Source organism: Myotis brandtii, unplaced genomic scaffold, assembly GCF_000412655.1.
Source record: "Myotis brandtii unplaced genomic scaffold, ASM41265v1 scaffold74, whole genome shotgun sequence".
NCBI classification, from domain to species: Eukaryota; Metazoa; Chordata; class Mammalia; order Chiroptera; family Vespertilionidae; genus Myotis; species Myotis brandtii.
Genome location: NW_005370944.1, coordinates 1,653,983 through 1,672,446, shown reverse-complemented (window position 1 = coordinate 1,672,446; position 18,464 = coordinate 1,653,983). Strand labels below are relative to the sequence as shown.

Below are 18,464 nucleotides of genomic sequence, written 5' to 3'. Positions count from 1 at the left end.
CTCAGGGACCCTCCTCCCCCGGGGACCTCACCTTCCAGAGCCCACAGGTGGTACTTCACCAGCTCCACCACCTCCTGCCTGTCCTCTGAGAGCACAATCCCAAAACCAGCCAGCAGGTAGGAGACGTCCGTGGTGATCCCCGCCCTCACTTTCTGGATGGTGGGTACCACACCCACCAGCAGCAGCAGGGCCACCTGGAAGAACCCCAGAATGAGAGCACCAGGGTCTGGCTGTGCCGAACCAGGCACTCCCATTCCAGGAAAAGTGTTTTCTGAGTCACAGGGAAGACTCTAGGGAGCACACTGGTGCATCGTTCCTGGCACCCGTCAGTGTTCTGATCTGCCCCCAAGAACAGTGTCCTCATGCCTGTGGTCAGCATGTTACAAACAGATCCAATCTTAGCCAATAGGCCAGAGGTGTGCTTTCAGGCAGCACAACTGTACATCTACGCCTGTCTGTCAGTCTATATCAGTTATCTATCTTAAATTTCAGAATATAAAATTTCCAACTTTTCTACATTGGAGAAAGCAGTGTCCTATAAATGAGCAGAGGCATTGGAGCTGGACAGGCTTGGATTCAGACATTGGCTGCCCTGAGATATTAGCTGTAGGAACTTGGCCAAGTCAAATTCACCTCTCTGAGCCTCCATTTCTCCCCTCTGTAAAATAGAGAAAAATCATACCCACCTCCTGAGATTTTGGTTGGTTGGTTGGTTTGTAAGGGGTGGTGGTGGTGGTAGTGGGGATTTATCAAACACATGTTATTTCACTAAATCTTCCCAAATTCCCAAAGATGAAGGTAATTTCTTCCACTTTTAGCTGAGCCAATGGGTTTAAGGAGGTTGACTAACTTATGCAAGTCACACAGGACGTAAATAATGAAGCTAGGATGTAAACCCTTGTTCATGTGACTCCAAAACTCAGCTTTGACTCTGTGTGAGTCCAACAAGAGCCAACGCCTTCTCCCTCTGGGTAGGCCAGCGTTCCCAAGACATCAGAAGCAGCTGGGCAGGATTATGGGCCACGCTTTTGGAGAGCTGAGCTGGGCCTGAGCCATCCAGACTTGGGAGTCTGGAGGCAAATGGCACTGCAGAGGCAGGACATACCTGGTAAATGGCCGTCCCTGTCAGGGTGGCTGAAAGCACAAGCGTCAGTGGGAGTCGGAATCCTGCAGTTCCCAAAAAGAAGGGCATGGTGAGCCTAGCACCACCCAGGCCCAGGAGCTCCCACACCTCCCCGGGGGCCCAGGAAAAGGGCCAGGGCTTATAGGACCCTGGACCACCAAGGCCAAGTCAGGCCAGGGGCTCGGGGCTGTTCTTCCTGATGACAGAGCCCAGGGGGTGGCAGGAGCTGCCCTGCCACTGTAGCTGCTTTGTGCATGGGAAGGGGGAGGTCACCTGTCACTCTGGACCTCAGCTCCCCACTCCATACCTCGCTGTGGAGTGTAGATGTAGTGTCTGAAGCAGATCCAGGCCTGGGACAGGAAGCCATGCTTGGATGTGTGGGAGCTGCAGAAAGACCCAGGAAGTGGAGGGGACTCAGGGGAAGCCCCTGCCCCGAGACCCAGAGTTTTGTCAATTCCTCATCTCTGCCCCACAAGCCTGCCCATTGCCAGCCTCCCAAACAAGCCTGCCTAGCCAGCCCTGCCCACTGGCCCAGAGGGTGTGCCTGGAACCTCACCTGCTTCTCAGCTTCTTCAGGCAAAGGAGGGTCCTCAGATATTCCTCAGGGTAGCTGCTTTGCAGCCTCTGGGGGGACAGACAGATGAGACCTGCCTTGAACCATCCCTGGGACCCTGGCTTAAGGTACCACAGTGGGCACCCAGTAGGTGTGCCATAAAAACCTCTTGGTTGTGGTGGAGTGCAGAGAAGGGCCAACCTGTGGGATGAGGCCCATATCCCCCAACACTGCCCTTTCCTCCTCCATAAATACAAGATTAATTGGTCTCCTATCTAAGAACACTCAATGCTGGGAAGTTCTTCCTAAGGTCTAGCTCCAACCCTCTCCTGCTTTACTCAGTCACATCTCATCATTGTTTCCCTCTTGGCCCTCAGAACTCTGCTGAGACTGGGGCAAAGAGAGCCTATGTTCCATGGGCACATCCCTGATCAGGACGCAGGATGGGGCCGTTCCAGGTCAGATGCCCAGGTCTCTCCTTCTACTCAAGGGAGAGCACAAGGGTAACAGGATTTGTCTAAGCCACATTCCAGGCCTTAAGCTGACTTCCAAGTGGCAGAGACCAATGGGAACAGGGGGTGAATCCCTGCCCCCATTATTAGGAGAATATAGGCCATTGTCACCTGTTGCCATAGCAACTCCGGGATCCAGGACAGGTGTGAGTCAGCTCAAAGCTTGGCTGTGTCCTTTGAGGCTTAAACCTCTTTGACTAAGGGCCAAAGAGGATTTTATTTCTCCCAAGACTTCTCAAGAGAAAACACATGCAATAGGGGGAGAGGCAAGGCAGAGAAGATGCCTGGAAGAGGAGGGGGACAGATTCAGCAAGGCAGAGCCTGGTGCATGTGTATCCTGGGGAGCTGCTCCCCTCCTTCTGAGCCAGCTGTAAGAATGAGGGGACAACAGGCTTCCCTAGAGAATAAGGAGGAAGTAGTGACACTGCTGTTGCTCTATGAAAGCTAAACCCAGTCAGGTGAGCCCATGGGGACCCAGGGTGGCCCCTGTAGAACCTGAGCCCACTCTGGCCTCTTCTCCCCTCATCCTCCATTCCTCCTCAAGGACCTCGCTCCTTCTTGAGCTTCAGTCCCAGGCCCTCTCCTGAGCTCCAGGTCATGGTTCAGCTGCTCATCAGACCCTCAAAATGCAAACTGACACAACTGTGCATGGTCCCCTGCACTCCTGCTCTCATCCAGTGCTCCATATGTCAGCAATGGCACCACCACCCCCCTGCTCTGACCTGGATGCCATCCTTCAAGCCTTTCCCCCCCTGAAAAGTAACCAGACTTTTTCCTCTGTGTCCTCAGACTTTCTCAAGGGCCTCTGTGGAGCAATTTCCTCTTCCTCCTCTTTCACCAGGAAGAGTACCTGACCCTCTCCACCCGCCTTCCATGCACTTGGATGAGCCCCTGTTGTTCCTTTCACCTTGCTGTAGACATGTGCTGCTGCATCCAGCTCCCCCGCTCACTGGGAGCTCCTGGGGTCAGATGCGGTCAGTCAGCTTTGCATCCACAGCACCCAGCCCCGGGCCTGGCACTTGGTAGGTGCTCAGAAGTCTTCTTAATAAGATTATCATATCTCTTGACACAATGTGCCCATCCATCTACCCCAAACTTCAGAAATATTTGCTGAGTGTTTATTGTGTACTAAGACCTGCTGGGTGTTGCCAATCAGGCATGAACAAAACAGAGGAAACCCATCTCTGCCCCTTTATTCATGCTCTCTCCTGTGCCCGCAGCGCTTTCTCCTTATTCTCTCCCCATTCCAGATCCTGCCTGTCCTTCAGGCCACTGCTCAAGTCTACCTCCTCCAGGAAGCACTCCTCCCTGCCAGCGCTTTCTCCTTATTCTCTCCCCATTCCAGATCCTGCCTGTCCTTCAGGCCACTGCTCAAGTCTACCTCCTCCAGCCTTATCTGACATTAGCTGACTGAGAGTTGATTCATTCCACAATTCTGCTCTGAGTGCTTCCTGGATCATGGCAGTCTCTGCAGAGCTCCTCACAGAGACAAGGCTCCTGACTTGTCTCATGTCTCCAGTTGGATCCCAGTGGTTCAGGATCAGAGCTAGGACTTACTGCTCTGGCCCAGTTCTCCTTTGTTAACGGATAAGAACAGATACTACACTTGATCTTAGCCAAAAGGCCGAGAAGTGATGCAGTTCTCCTTTGTTAACGGATAAGAACAGATACTACACTTGATCTTAGCCAAAAGGCCGAGAAGTGATGCAGTTCTCCTTTGTTAACGGATAAGAACAGATACTACACTTGATCTTAGCCAAAAGGCCGAGAAGTGATGCAGTTCTCCTTTGTTGAGTCCCTGCTGTGCACATAGCTCAGTGCCCCAGGCATCTTGCGTGCCATCCCAGGGCCTGGCCTAGCCTTTGCCTTAGGAGGGAGGACTAACCAGTTACTTGGCGACTTGGAAAACCTTTTCTGAGGCCTGCTGCATGCTGGGTCCTCCACCAAGTATCACCACATATAGGGGACCAACAGACAGGGGGAGCCCAGCCCAGCCCCTTTACCTCCAAGCCCGCTCCTGTCCTGTGGCTGAAGCTTCTCACAAGCTGCACCGGGTACCAAAGGCTCAGGAATCCAAGGCCCAAAAGGAGAGGCATGGAAGCCAGCAGGGAGTAGTACTTGTAGATCTGTATGGACAGACAGACACCAGACACACCTACCTTCTGCCTTCCTGCCCAACTGAAGGCCAGGGTCCATTTCCCTTCCAACCTCACCCAGGACTCTGAGGGTGGTCTGGGCGCCATGGAAAGGCTCTGGTTCTACCACCATCACCCACCCCAACCAGGGCACTTAGGGCAGTCACTCCCACTTCACCTTCTCAGGCCCTGCAAGATGCCTGCCCCTCCCCCGGGCTCTTGGACTCCCATGGCCCTTAGAGGAGCCAAAAGGAGGAGGTTATATAACCCCCTCCTCCCCACCCAGGGAGCTGCAATGGAGCCTGAAACAGGTATACCCACTTTCTGTGTTCCTATGTTCCTGACACTTTGGACACAGGCCCCTGAAAATTAGACAAAGGCCTAATTTTGTCTATGCACAGTTTGCAACATGGTCATCAGGGAAGTACATGCCCTACCTCCTGGCTTTGAGGTATTTGTCCCTGAAGTCTCAGGGCTGGACTTCTCATATATTCACTCACTTATTTATTAGTCAATCCTTTTTATTGTGAGCTTAGTATGTACCAGGTTCTGGGTGGTGAAAAAAATCAATCAAGTCCCTGCTCTCAGAGGAACCAACTAATCTTCACCTCTACCCTGAGGGATTGGTAATATCAACTCCATTTACAGGGGGAAACTGAGTCTCAGGAAGTTGTCATGGTTTCCTCAAAGCACTTAGTACCATGTGGAATCATTCTGTACATTTGTTTGTTTACATCTCCCCTTCTGAAATAGCAGCTCTTGGGATGCCAAGAACCTCGTCTGCCTTGTTCACAGCTGTATTCCAGTGTCTAGAAATGTCCCTGGTATGGATTTTGTGCTTCGAATATGTTTGTTGAATAAATGAATGGATGAGTGAATGAATGAATGAAGCTGGATTCAAACTTGGGTTGTCCGACTCCTAAGCCTACATCTCCACCCTTTGGGCTCTAGACTGGGCAGCTTCACATCCCTAGCCAATGGCCAGTGAACCAGGTAAGGTTTTGGAATTCTCTGAGACCATCCCCTACTCAGTGCTTGCCACCCTCCATCTGTCTTCATTTCCCCTCCAGCCTGGCAAACAGAAGGCTAGGGGATCAACAATGGGGGGATTTCAGGCTTCCTTTCCATCTCCTCTGCCCCTATCTCCTCCCTACTGCCTCCAGACTAGAAGCCCTTGTCAGCTGGCCCAGCTACCTTGTCCCATAGAGGGGCTGTGTGGAATGACATCTGTTTTAAGGAGTGGAATCCCGTGTACAGTGGAAGGTGGCAGGAAAGCCCAGCATACAAATAGAGATGAAAGGAGCCATGCTGGTATAAGCAGCTCCTCCATGTCCTCTGCCCCAGGCCCTCATGAATCAAAATAAGAAGGTTACCTTGGGCGCCTGGGGACACTCTGCCTTCTGCCAGACCTGGACACCAAAGTGAGCCCAGGACAGCACACTGCCGAGCAGGTGGGCGGCTGCATGCCTGACTGTGGCACAGGCGGCCAAGGAGTAGTAGAAGGCAGGGTAATAGAGCAGAGCCAGCATCTTCCAGGGTCCTGGAAGGCAAGAAGGGCAGAAAGAAATATCTATAGAGGGGCAGGTGTGGACTGAATCCAGTCCACCCAGACCTCTTTCATGTCTCCATCTTCCAAGTCCCTCAGGTGGTTCAGTAGGCAAGAGCCTGGTGTTCAAATCCAGGCTCTGACTAGTATCAGCTCTCTGATCTTGAGCCAGTTACCTCTTGGAGCCTCAGTTTTTCCATCTGTAAAATGGAAGTAATAGTACTAAATTAGTAATGACAAAATAAGAAGGTCTACATACAGTGCTCAGCATGGTATCTAAGTTAGTACTAAATATACAAGCTACTACTTTATTATTATCTCCTTCTCTGACCCTCAGCATCCTTCACTATAGAGTGGGGCTAATGTCCACACTTTGTGGAGTCATTGTGAAAACAGGATGATCTAAAGAGGTCATGCCCCATGCCTCTCCATGGCAGCTGTCCTTGTTACCATCACCTTCTTGAGCTCAGCTCAATTCTCCTGGACCCCTTCCTGGGCCACTCCCCGCCCTCCTTCATTCTCACTGGGGGGTGGGGGGAACCTGAGTCTGGGGGACTCAGCCTGTGCCCATGCACAAGAGAGTTCCCTGCATCCTGGAGGTGGGGTTTGTACAAGAATAGAGGAAGCAAATAGGACAGTATTGACCCAATGTCTGGGACCAACAAAGGGAAGCTTCAGGCATTGTGGAGGGACAGTGGGCGAAGTAAGGGGACAGTGTCTTCTTGGCAGTGGCTCATGAACAGAACGGGGAGCAACTGGGTTCACTGTAGAAGAGCCCTGCTCCGATATTCCAGATTCTCACCCCAACCCCATCCCATCAATCTAGGCCCACACCACTGGGTACCTCGGCTGGATGGTGAAGTCAGGGTGAGGAAGGGCAGCGGGGCCTCAGCCGAGGGCAGCAGACACAGGGAGCTGAAGAGGACCATAAAGATAGCAGCGGGCACGGTCCAGGGCCCATCCATAGTCAGGAAGTCCACAGGGCTGGGGCAGGGGCAGGGACAGGACAGGAGGGAGTTGCTCAGGCCCAGTACCCCAATACCTCATGCCATGTCCCACAAACTGGGGAAGTAGAGCCAGTCCCACTTTCCAGCCCACTTTCCAGATAGGGAATTGGAGGCCCTTCATCCATTCATTCCACAAACATTTGTGGAGTGCCTTCTATGTATCAGGTTCTGGGCCCTGTGGCAAAGTGACTTGGGAACATCCCCCCAACACAACAACAACAACACACACAGGAACAAGCCTAACAACAACAACGACAACAACACACACACACACACACACACACACACACACACACACACACACACACGAACAAGCCTGAGCACAGCTCCCTCCACCCCCCTGGCAGCTCCAGGAAACAGCTGCCTCCACACTAATTGCTCTGTCTGGGCTGGCAGACTTTCAGAGAGCTCCAAGAGTCACAACATCCTTGCACAATGTCAACGCCCTGGCCTGAGTGTGACCCTGGGGCAGAGGGCAGACAGAGGACACAGCTGTCCTAGGCATCACCTCCCTGGCTCAGGTCAGGCCACAAAGACCCTCTGCTTCTATGGTCTATCTTGCCCTCATGCCCTGACACCTCCATCCTGCTTCACTCTCCCCCAAACCCTCCCCCAGTCAGGGTAGAAACCCCAGTTCCCCCACAAAGTCAGCATGTAGGACCCACCTTGGTGTGCAGCCCCAGCCTGAGGTGCAAGGTTGCCTACATTGGGGCTCCACCCACCACCTCCCCCAACCCTTTGGTGTCTCCCACATAAGTGTGACCAGGGTCATCTCCTCAGGGTCATTTCCTGAGGGTCATCACTGTTCCGGGCTCTGGGGTTGCAGGATGAAGAGTCAGGGGGAGAAAGTCCCGCAGAACCTGCCGTTAGCATCAGGATCCAGATGAAACCCTCAGGGGAAACGAGGGTCATGATGGTGTGAAGTGATCATGGCTTGTCCAGACCATGAATCACCTGACAAACTGTCCTGTTGGGTTCCGGTTCCTCGGGGATTGGAACAGGAGCAGGTGAACCTGAGTGGGTCCCTCCCCCTCCCTCTGGTCATCCTGACTAAACCTGAAGATCTGGGTGGGGATGGGGAGTGACCCAGGCTGAGAGAAGAGGGAGTGTCCCGAGGCCAGAGCTGGTACCTAAAAATCACCCCCCAAGCTGGGCCCCCTGAATGGGGGTGCCCAGGCCACGGCACCAACCTGGGCAGCCCGGACCTGCTGTGTCCGCCATGGGGCCAGAGCTGCCGGCACCTCACCAGCAGGGCCAGCAGCAGCAACACAACCACCTAAAGGAGAGCACAGTGGAGGGTGTGGGGTGCCCAGGCCTTCCCTGATGGGCTGAGTCTGGGGACTTGGCCTCGCTACCCGGGAAACCCCCCCCCCCATTCCCCTGTGCATACTCATGTGGCATCTTGGGGACTGGCCAAGAGGTGACAAAAGTCTGGGAGGTTGGACTTGGCCTGCATCCTGGTTTGGGTTCCAACCCTGCGAGAGCCCCCTCCCACATTTTGAGCTCCCAGGTGCTCCCTTCATCAGCCCCAGCAGGGAACACCAGTCACGTTGCCCAGGCTGGCAGCAGGTTGCAAGCCAGTTTGGACTTAGGTTAGACTCACCGACAGCACGGCCAAGCTGGTATGGAGGAGGCCAGGCGGCACACTGGGGTGGCAAGAGGGCACTACCCTGCAGATCAAGTGAAGGCTGGTCATGCCTGAGTAGGGACTCCCCAGGTAGGCCACCAGGTCTGGGGTTCCAGGTTGTCTACACTACTGGGGCTCCATCTCCTTCAACCTTTTGATCTCTCTTACACAAGCCTACCCAGTTCTGCCTTCTTGGGGTCATTGGGCCCTTCTCCAGGGCTCTCATGCTCCTATGGTATGCCAGCCCTGTGTCAAGCTCTGAGATGCCAGGGCTAGAGGAGACAGGGGGCTCCCAGGAGAAGACTCAGAAGAAACAGATTGGGCCAGCTGGGCTGAACCTCTCTTCTTTCTCACCCAGATCCTTCCTATCCTTCAAGGCCCACTTGATTCCCCCCCCTCTCCAGGAAGCCTCCCTGATTGCTCCAGGCACCACAGACCTCTTCTCAGAACTGTGACTGAGCATACTGCCTAGGTCAAACAATCACGTATTTGGTCCTACAATTTGCCCTCCATTCACTGGTATCTGAGTTTGGTCTGTGTCTGACTGGAATGATCTTCCTTAGTCTTTCAGGACTTATATCTCTTCCTGTTCCCCTTTCATTAAGGGCTTCCATGTACAGCTGAGCAGTTTGCACACTGCACAAGGATGCCCAGCCAAGGGAATGAGTGTGGTCTGAAATCCAGGCCGCACTGCTCTCAAGCACTGTGCCTACTGAGTTGCATTCATCTAAATGGGGGTCTCTGTTTCTAATTACCACAAAGGCTTCCACGGCCTGGCAGAGGACCTACTCTGGCCATAGCTGAGTACAGAGGTGGGTCCATGGTGGAGATAAAGAGATCAATGGGCACAAGAAAGGCTTCCGCTTCCTCAACTGGATCATGGCAAAGAAAGGGTAGGATTCCTGAGCTCAGAGCTGGCCCTGGACTTGGCAGAGCAGACAGGACTGGTCTCTGGGGAGGAGGAGACTCCTGAGTTCGCCCAGCTAGAGCCTGGGAGGACGCCTGTGAGGGCAAGGCCTGCAAGGTGCTGCAGCTGGGCCCTCCCTGCCCAGAAGGCTCAGCCAACCACCTGGGCACCCTCTTGCTGTGTGAGAAGGAAGACTCCCAAGGTCTTGTCTGCAGGTGAGCTCAGAGCCCTATGACTCCTCTGGAACAGCCTAGTCTTCCCAGAGCTTGCTTTCTCTCAGAAAATCCCAGAGGGTGAGAAGCAGGAAAGAACCTGGTCGCTGGGCTTGTCCTTGGGGTAGAGGGACAGAATAAGTCTGTTTTGTGCAATTGCTTGGCCAGGGCAAAGCTGGCATCTTTCCAAAACAGAACTGTACTCATGGGTAGGGCAGGTGCCATGTAGGGAATCAGGTTCCCACTGTCTGAGCTCAGGCCTTACACTCCCCACTTCTAACTCTGAGGCCCCTTACTCCAGCATATGGGGTGGGGCTTTGGGTGAGAAATGGCCTCTCTCAGCCCAAGAGCTCATAGCCACCTTTGTAGGCCCTCTCAGCGTGCATCTCCGCATCTGACTAGGTCCTGCTCAAACCTGTCCCCCTGCTAGCCAAGGCAGGGGCTCAGCAGACTGTTCCTGGAGCAGCTTGGCCATTTTCCCACTTACCCCAAACCTAAAGCCCCACACATGGATCCTCTCCAGGCCCTATCTTGGGGAACCCCTGGCCCTTTTTGTATCATCTGGGCCTTCCATCTACCCCTTAGCTCAGTTTGGCTTAGGATCACGGACCCTCAAATGACTGAGGTCTGAGCAACAGAAATTTGGCCAGTGGCTCACGGGACGGTGTTTTGTGCTGTGGGACAGACAGAATGGCACAGACACAAGGAACACCACAACAGGGAGGGTGGGGAGCTTGATCCTGGAAGACACACAAGCAGATGCTACAGGATGCAGAGGAGGGAGAGAACCTTGGGGCAGGTGTGTTTGCTTTAAGTTTGAAAGATGGTTAGGAGAGTGTTCAGGATTTTAGGAAATTTCTTTTTTTTTAAATCCTCGCCTGAGAATATGTGTGTGTGTTTTGTTGTTGTGTTTTTTTGTTTTGTTTTTTATTGATTTTAGAGAGAAGAAGGGAGAGAGTGAAAGAGAAACATCGATGTGAGAGAGAAACATTGATCAGTTGCCTCCCGTATGTGTCCCGACTGGGGATTGAACTCACAACCTAGGTATGTGTCCTGACTGGAAATCGAACTCACAACACTTTGGTGTACAGATGATGCTCAAGCTAAGAGAGCCATTCAGCCAGGACAATTTTAGGAAATTTCTGTTGCTAGACTTGAATATAAATAACAGTAGTTAGTACTTACTAAGCATTGACTAAGTGCCAGGCACTGTTTGTTTCATGGATTAACTCAGTTATTACCTAAGAGGTATATGCTATTGGTATCCCTCTTGTGTAGACAAGAGGGCCTCGTCTCAGAGAGGCTAAGTGTGTTGCCCAAATCACACAGCTAGTCAAGTGGCAGAGTCAGGATTCAAATTGAGATAGCCTGACTCTGGCACCTGCCTCTGACTGGGAGGTGAGAAGTTAAGGTGAACCATATGAAATTGCCATTTCTGTACATCAGAAACAGTCGAATATCAGCATTTGCAAATGGTTCCGCATATATAGTCACTGGGGAGTGGAAATGGCAGGCTGTATCTCAGAGGCGTTTAGGAGGAAGAATGTACACGCCTTGATGTGGAGAAGCAGAGGGAAGGCAGGTTTCCGGAATGACTGTGGTGAGCACCTGAATCAAATGAGGCCCAAGGATCTGAGGCTCGGTCTTGAACACTGAGGGACAGAGGCCGACTGCAGTGTGGTGAGGACACGGAGACAGAGAAAGAACCAGACAACTGTTTCTAGAATTCAACTCTGAGTGGGAGCCTCAAGGGGCCCCATCCAGAGGGGAGGACAGAACACATCTCTGTGGGTGAGTGGGAAAGGCTGACTGCCTGGGGGAGGTCTGGGGCTGTGAGGTCCCAAGAGACCTGGAGCCCTGCTTCCTGACTTCCCCCACTCACAGCAGAAGGGCCTGCAGATGACCCTGGCATGGCCTCACCCCTCCCGTAGGAAGTCCATGAGGAAAGCCTCTGACTCCGCCTTCCAGGCAGCCCTTTGAAGCCGTGGGGAGGTGAATGACATTCTTGGCAGCTGCCACAGGCATATTTGTGTCCCCAGGCTCTGGCCGGGATGCTCAGTATTGATGATGGGTGGATAGCATGCAGGCACACGTCAAGCTGGGCACATGACTGGCCAGAGGGACCTCTGCGGTGGAAAAGGCCAGCTCAGCTTATGCGGATCAATCCCTTGCCCATGGGACACCCAGTGACACATCCCGTCCCCATCAGACTCACCACCCCTGCCCTGACACCATAGGGGCACATGGATAAGTGTGAACAGGAGATTGAGTCCATCCCAGCCACGGTCACCAGAGCCTACCAACCCAACTCCCAAGCCTGCTGGGGCACACGGGGGCACAGAGGGGAACCACTGTCAGAGCTCCTCAAAGCTTTGGTGCCCCATCCCCCTGGGATGTCTGACTCACACAGGGTGGCGAGGTGAGCCCAAGTTCACTTCCTTGGGATTCCCCTGGGCTACGTGCTTCCCGCTCCCACCTTTGAGGGGGTGGGGAGAGGAGGCAGGCAGCTTGACTTGGTTTGGCTAAGTGAGTAGGTTCAAACAAACTTCTTCATTCTTCCCTGCAGTGGGAGAAGGGAGCTCTGCATTCTAGATGCCACCCATATTAGAAGCAGTACTCTCCACTGCCCAGCCCCTGCCACACACCAACTGTCTTCTAGGGCCATACCTAAATACCCAGCCACAGAGCTGCCCCAGGTGCGCGCCCCAGCCAATGACCAGACCGGGAGGCACCTAAGGTTACAGCTTCACATTAGGGCCTTAACCCAGGTCAGGGTCTGTGTCCTCTTGGGGCTCCTGGGCCCCTCCCCATTCTGCTGCTCCTCCCACTCCATACAGGTGCAGCAGGGTCAGCCAGAGAAGGAGAGGAGGGACACACCTTGCTGACAGCAGGGTTGCTTTCCCTGTGGGCAGAGCCCAGAGTCCCACAAACAGCTCCTTCCTCCAGGCCTGGGTGGAGCTCCGCTCCTGCCAGGTGACCCAGGGCTGGCCAGGCCACGGCCCAGCCCCTGAGAAGGCTTAGGAACATTTCTCCTTCTCCAGTTTCTTGTTGATGAAAAACAGATGTGCACACATCTGGCACAGCAACCCCCCAGCCTCACCTTTCCAGTTCCCCCAACCCTCAGAGCAGGGAGGTGGGGGATGGGGCCAGGGATGGAACAATGAGGGGACCACTGGGCTCTGGGGCTCTCATGTGGGGGCACAGCATGTGGGGGCACAGGGAGGCCCAGCTCCCCACCAGGGTGCCCAGACTAAACAAATGTAGAAATGGTCTGGGAAAGCAGCTGTGGCCTGCCTCCTCAGGGGACACTAGGCTGCGTTGAGGCAGCCTCCCTCCCCTGGCTGACCCCAGCACTCCTGCTAAAAGGAACAGGACCTCCTCAACCTCACAGATTCTGAGGCCAGCCAAAGAAAGCAGGCGTGGCCTGTTTCCCCCCCACCCCCGTTTCTTCCTTGGTTCTCTGCCTCTCCCTCCCCCAGCCTTCCCAGAGAATCTGACATTTGCTAACACCACACCCCAGATGGTCACCACAGGGCCCAGTAAACCCTTTAAGGCAGGCCCACCTTCCCTCAACCACTCACCCAACACTCTCCATCCTGGCTACAGCCATGCCACCCATTTTAAGGATGGGGCCCAGGAATCAACTTTAAACGCACCACACAGGTGATTTTTAGGTGACTAGCCTGGCCAGTTCCCCACCTCAAGTATCTTAACACATCGACAAGGGCTGTTGTTCTCATGTAACTGATGAGGAGACGCAAGCCCAGAGAGGCTGCCCTTTGCCGTGGGTCACACAGCGGATGAAAGGCAGAGCCCATCTTAGCAGCCCTTGCACAAGTCTTCCCTGTTCCCCATCAGTGTCTCTGCCACACCGCCCGCTGGCCAGAGCCAGGGGCTCCACTTACCCTTCAGGCTGCAGCTCCTGGCTGTCCTGGGGCTCATCGATGTACCAACTGCCGTAGGAATAGTCCTCTGTGGTCCCAGAGGAGGTCTGGTTCCCTGCTGCGCTGGACATTCTCTGGCTCTTCTCCTCTGACTCCCAGACAAGAGGGGGAAAAAAGTCTACAGATGTGAAAAGAGGCTTAGAAAAAAAAATAAAGAGAAAGAAACCCAAACAAAGAAGCGTTTCTCTTTAATCCTCAAGGTTACTTTCTTGCTTTTAGCTCTCTGGGAATGTGGGCCTGGGAGGCTGGCACGGGAGGAGGGGAAGGGCTTCTCTTGTCCTTTCTTGTTACCTCCCGCCCAAATTTGCCTGGTGCTGCAGGGTGCTATCCCTTGAGAGTAGTCCTCCCTTGGGGTCCTGGAGCTCTTGTCTGTCTGTCTGACCACCAGCAGGCCTTTGTTCAAAGGACCATTTTCAAAGAAATTGTGTCCAATCAAGACCCTCTCTTCCTTCCCCCTCCTCAAACCCACCAGACACACTCTCAAGGAAGGGCCAGGGAGGAAAGAGCTGCAGAGATGAAAGGGTGGGCGGGCTGCTGGGCGGGCTCAGCAAGTCTGCTGGACCCTCCCAGCTGAATTCCTGGCCCCTCCTGCTCTTGGAGGTCCAGCCCAATCTCCCCCCACCCCCTTTTTCAGGCTTTCTCTAGACCACCCCTTTGGGCCTCTGTGGTGGGAACATACCATGATCCTGACAAAGACACCTGGGAGGGGGATGGCGCTGATCTCCACTGGTTCCCAGCCCAGGGGGTGTGGCCAGGAGGAACCTGCCCCGGACTTCATGCCTGCCCCAAAGCTCCCACACCTTTGCCCACCATATCTGCAGTACTCCATGCTCACTCAAGTCCAGTCTGGCAACCTGGCATTTTAGCAACCCAAGGAGACAGGTGGGGCTGGCAGGACGGAGGCTGGGAGGGAGCCTGTGCATTCCTTCTCCCTGGTTTCCATGAAGGACGCAACATGTGTCTCATTGGTAAGACTTTCTTTTTCCACCTTGATTTCACAGGGAGATAACTCACCCCCACAAGGCAGAAATTAATCCTTTCAACAGGAACCAGACCCATGGGTAGCAAGAAGAACCCCATCTGCCTCCTGCCCCTTCCAGGATGTGGAGTGAGGGTGAGGAAGACAGGGCCTGGGCAGATGCTGGGGATATCTCTCCATCCTGTCTCCCCTGAGAAGCTGCCCCCCATCCCCGTCTGCTCCTTTCCCACTCCTTGTTCTAGCAGAGGTAGGAGTGGGGTGGGGGGCAAGATGCAGAGAGCAGTTAGTTCTCAGGCCCCTACCCCTGAGTGGGGGTCAGGACCCCTGAATCTTTGAGGGTCTGTGTCCTTCCAGTACCCCACAGGGGCCTGGGCCCTGGCCCTACCCAGCTTAGACACTTGTCCAACAAGCCTTTTTAAAAAGACATTTATCCATTTAGTCTTTTAACATAAATTCATTGAACACCTACTAAGTGCCAGCACTGTTCTGGGCCCTGGGATGTGAGTGTTTATAGTTCAGGGGACACAGATGAGTAGAAAAATGACCTCAAGTGTCTGAGGGTCATAAAGGGAAGGCAGAATGCCCTGACACGTCCCATGGGAAACTAAATTTGGTCCAAGGGGGAGGGAGTAGTCCTGAAGGAAGTAATCTTTGAGTGAAGCAGACAGTGGAGGGTTAGATGGAGGGTTAGGACGTGTATTCCCAATAGAGGGAATAGCATGTGTGAAGGCTCAGAGGGGACAGGGCTTAATATCCTAAAGGCTCCCATCCAAATTCAGTAGGCAGACCCACGAGGCCTTCCAGATGAGGGCCTAGTGCTCTGTTGGCCTTGACTCCTCCCTCTCCTTCCTAAATGGTCCCTCTTCCAGGATGAAGGCTCTGACCACCCCTCCTCAGCCCATAGAGATGTCAGCATCTGCTGATTCAGAGCTAACCTTGAACTTTATTTGATGCAGTGCCCCCCAAGGGACTTCCCATGGTATCACCCCCTCCCCAGGGATAGTCCAGTGCCCAGGATATCCCCTCCCTCTTCAGTGGAGCAATGCAGATGTCACCTCAGGGCTGGACTGGGAAAAGGAAGGAGTAGATCCAAGAGGCAAGAGCAGGATTTCTATGTCAGTGGGAAATGCCCTACCTGGGTTTGGGGCCTGGCCTCGCCCTGGGACCCCGAGTGAGTCACCTCTCTGGGCTTTAGGCTGTCTCTGTTCCAGGAGGGGTGAGCCATCTAGCCTGGAGACTCTTTGGTTGTGGGCTCTCCCCTCCCTACCTTTAATGACTTTATGACCCAAGAATGTGGAGCCAGCACACTAGTCACTGGTTGTAGCAAGAGGTCAAAAAGAGCAGCTGTGACTGCCCAGGCATCCCCCACTGCCTAACACCCACACTCCTGGCCCCCAGATCCCCCATCCAATCTGGTGGGGGCAGGGAGGCAGGCTAGGTCAAAGATCCACGGGTACTGGGTGGGCACATGGCTCAGGCTGGGAAGGGGACCCCACTTCTTGAGCCCAAAGTATCTCCTCAGCTTGGAGCTCATATCTGCAAATTGGGAGGGTTGGCTCTGAGGTGTTAGGCCTGCAAACTGGCAAGGAAAAGTGAGGAGGAGAGAAAGACGGTAATGAGGTGCTCCTAACGAATTTCTCTGAAGGCAGAGTCAAGGGCCTGCCATCTGGACATGGCTTTACAGTGGGACTCACACCTGAAAGAGTAGGAGACCGGCACCTGACACCAGGAGAGGAGGGGCCAGAGAGAGGAGGCACTTGGGATACAGACTGCAGAAGCTCAGAGAGGAGGAGGCAGGACATGGAGTGAAGAGATGGCTTGGGCAGTCTTGAAGGCTTCCTGAGGGGGGGCCTGGAGCAAGGCCCTAAGATCAGATAAAGTCAGCAATGGTAGCTGGAATGAAGTTTGTCTTAGGAGAGCTGAGAATGGGAGAGAGCAGGGCTGCAGTCAGGGTTACCCAGCTGTGGCCCATTCAGATGAGGCTGATACTATATCCAAGGATCAGCCCAGGCCAAGCTGGACTCCAAGTTGGGCACAGATTGGGGTGACTAAACCCTGTTCACTGTGGAAAGGGGTCCCCAAAACCTCCCAGGCTCTAAGCAGACAACGACCATGTGCCATCTGGGCCTAGCACAGAGCTGCCATGCCCCTCAGGCTGGAGCTGGCCCGTGGAGGCCTTGGGACAGAGTTTCCTTTGTCTCCATGTTTTTGTTCAAGTTGATTACATCTGAGGAATTTTTGCATCTAGAAACAGAGGCCCACGTGTGTGCCTTCCTCAGCCTGTGGTTATCAGAATTCTCAAAGGGCAAAGTGCTAAACTTAAAAGGAGTGAGCCAGAATGAATGGGAAGTCCAGGAGGAGCCCCAGAACTCAGAAACACCCCCAAGGACCCCCGAATTCCCCAGAGGACCTCCAGAATCTCAGCAATATCCCCAGAATTTTAGTAACATTGCAAGAACCCCAGAACACCAATATCACCCCATGAATCCCCAGAACTTCACAAACACACCAGAACATCTAAAACATCTCAGAACCTCGGTCATATCCCAAGCACCCGCAAAGTCTAGCAAATCAAGCATGGGTTGGGGCAAGATGGTCAAAACCATGATGAGCAGTTGTAGAAGCCAAGAAACTCTCCCAGCCTAACCCTTGAAGCCCCGAGTCTTACAAAAGTTCTACACCACCCAAACCTTCGTAAAGCCTCAGGCCCTCATCAACACCTCCATCTCTGCAGCACAGCAGAGATCCCCAAGGAGTGCTTTGGTCCAGGGGTGGAGGGACAGCCCATGTACCTGCTTGTGCAGCTTTGCCCCCCTGTGAACCCAGAGATAAGGTGCCAAGGTGGGTTCAACCCCATGCAGGCCAGAGAGCTCAGGGTCTGCCCGCATCCACACAGTGCACTCATACACATGTATGGAACTGCCCCCAGCACACACAGGTGCCTAACCCGCCCCAGATCCAGCCTGATCCCATTCTGTACCTGTAAGGCAGTATTGTTGGCTGCTAAGCTCATGTGATGAGAGTGTGGCCAGCTCCCTACTCCCTACCTCCCTTGTCTCATAGGAGCGTCAGAAGTATCATGTGACATGCCCTTTCTGGAACCCTCCTGCACCCTCACCAACAGTGTCATCAGAGCATAAGGTATGAGTGTGGACACTGGTGAGGAGGAAGAGGAGTGGAGCAGCATGTCCTTCCCCTCCCAGAGGACTACGCCAGAACTGACTCAGAGGAGGGAGGGTGGGGAGACATATTTCTGCTCAGGACAAAGGTAGCTTTCCTACTTTCACAAGGTAGTGAGCCCCCCATGGTGGGGGCAATACAGAAGAGATGGTAAGCCCTAGCTGTTTTTGCTCAGTGGATAGAGCATCAGCCTGCAGACTGAAGGGTCCCGGGTTCGATTCCAGTCAAGGACACATGCCCAGGTTCGATTCCAGTAGGGGGTTTGCAGGAGGCGGCCGATCAATGATTCTCTCTCATTGATGTTTCTAGCTCTCTCTCCCTCTACCTTCCTCTCTGAGATCAATAAATTTTTTTTAAAAGAAGAAGAGATGGTACAGAAGATTTTCTGCCTTCAGAGGATTGCCCCAAAGGCCATGACAATTCCCCCAACTATAAGAGCCATGGATTCTCCCTTGGGTGGTGCCACCATAGTCTGGCTTTGACATGTTGGCTTCATACTGCCCTCCTTCCTCACTTAGGACACTATGGATGAAAAAGGGGTCACATACTAACCTGACCAATTCAGGGAGGCCTGTATGGCGGCCTTACAAACTCAGAGTAACCACATACAATGATCTGAAATTAAAACTTTCTAACTAAAAGCAGGTCATGACAGGTAGTTATGTCCCAGGCCAGTATTTTTCCCTAACAAAGGTCAATCTTTATCTTAACTGAGCCTGTCTGATGTTGTCTTTTTGCA

At 53.6% G+C, this 18,464-nt stretch overlaps 1 protein-coding gene across 1 annotated transcript in view; it reads right to left on the bottom strand.

Annotated features, from left to right (window-relative positions):
- The window catches only part of STRA6 (stimulated by retinoic acid 6), a 22,978-nt gene extending 9,267 nt beyond the window's left edge, over nt 1-13,711 (bottom strand). The window contains exons 1-11 of the mRNA XM_014530501.1: nt 13,528-13,711; nt 8,480-8,546; nt 8,067-8,152; nt 6,714-6,853; nt 6,046-6,069; nt 5,697-5,863; nt 4,192-4,314; nt 1,680-1,747; nt 1,431-1,507; nt 1,106-1,167; nt 32-194 (exon numbers count right to left, since the gene is read on the bottom strand). Of these exons, the coding sequence (XP_014385987.1) occupies nt 32-194; nt 1,106-1,167; nt 1,431-1,507; nt 1,680-1,747; nt 4,192-4,314; nt 5,697-5,863; nt 6,046-6,069; nt 6,714-6,853; nt 8,067-8,152; nt 8,480-8,546; nt 13,528-13,637 (1,087 nt within the window). The 5' untranslated portion in view covers nt 13,638-13,711. The remainder of the gene's footprint in view (nt 1-31; nt 195-1,105; nt 1,168-1,430; nt 1,508-1,679; nt 1,748-4,191; nt 4,315-5,696; nt 5,864-6,045; nt 6,070-6,713; nt 6,854-8,066; nt 8,153-8,479; nt 8,547-13,527) is intronic.
- Between the last annotated feature and the right edge of the window lie 4,753 nt (nt 13,712-18,464).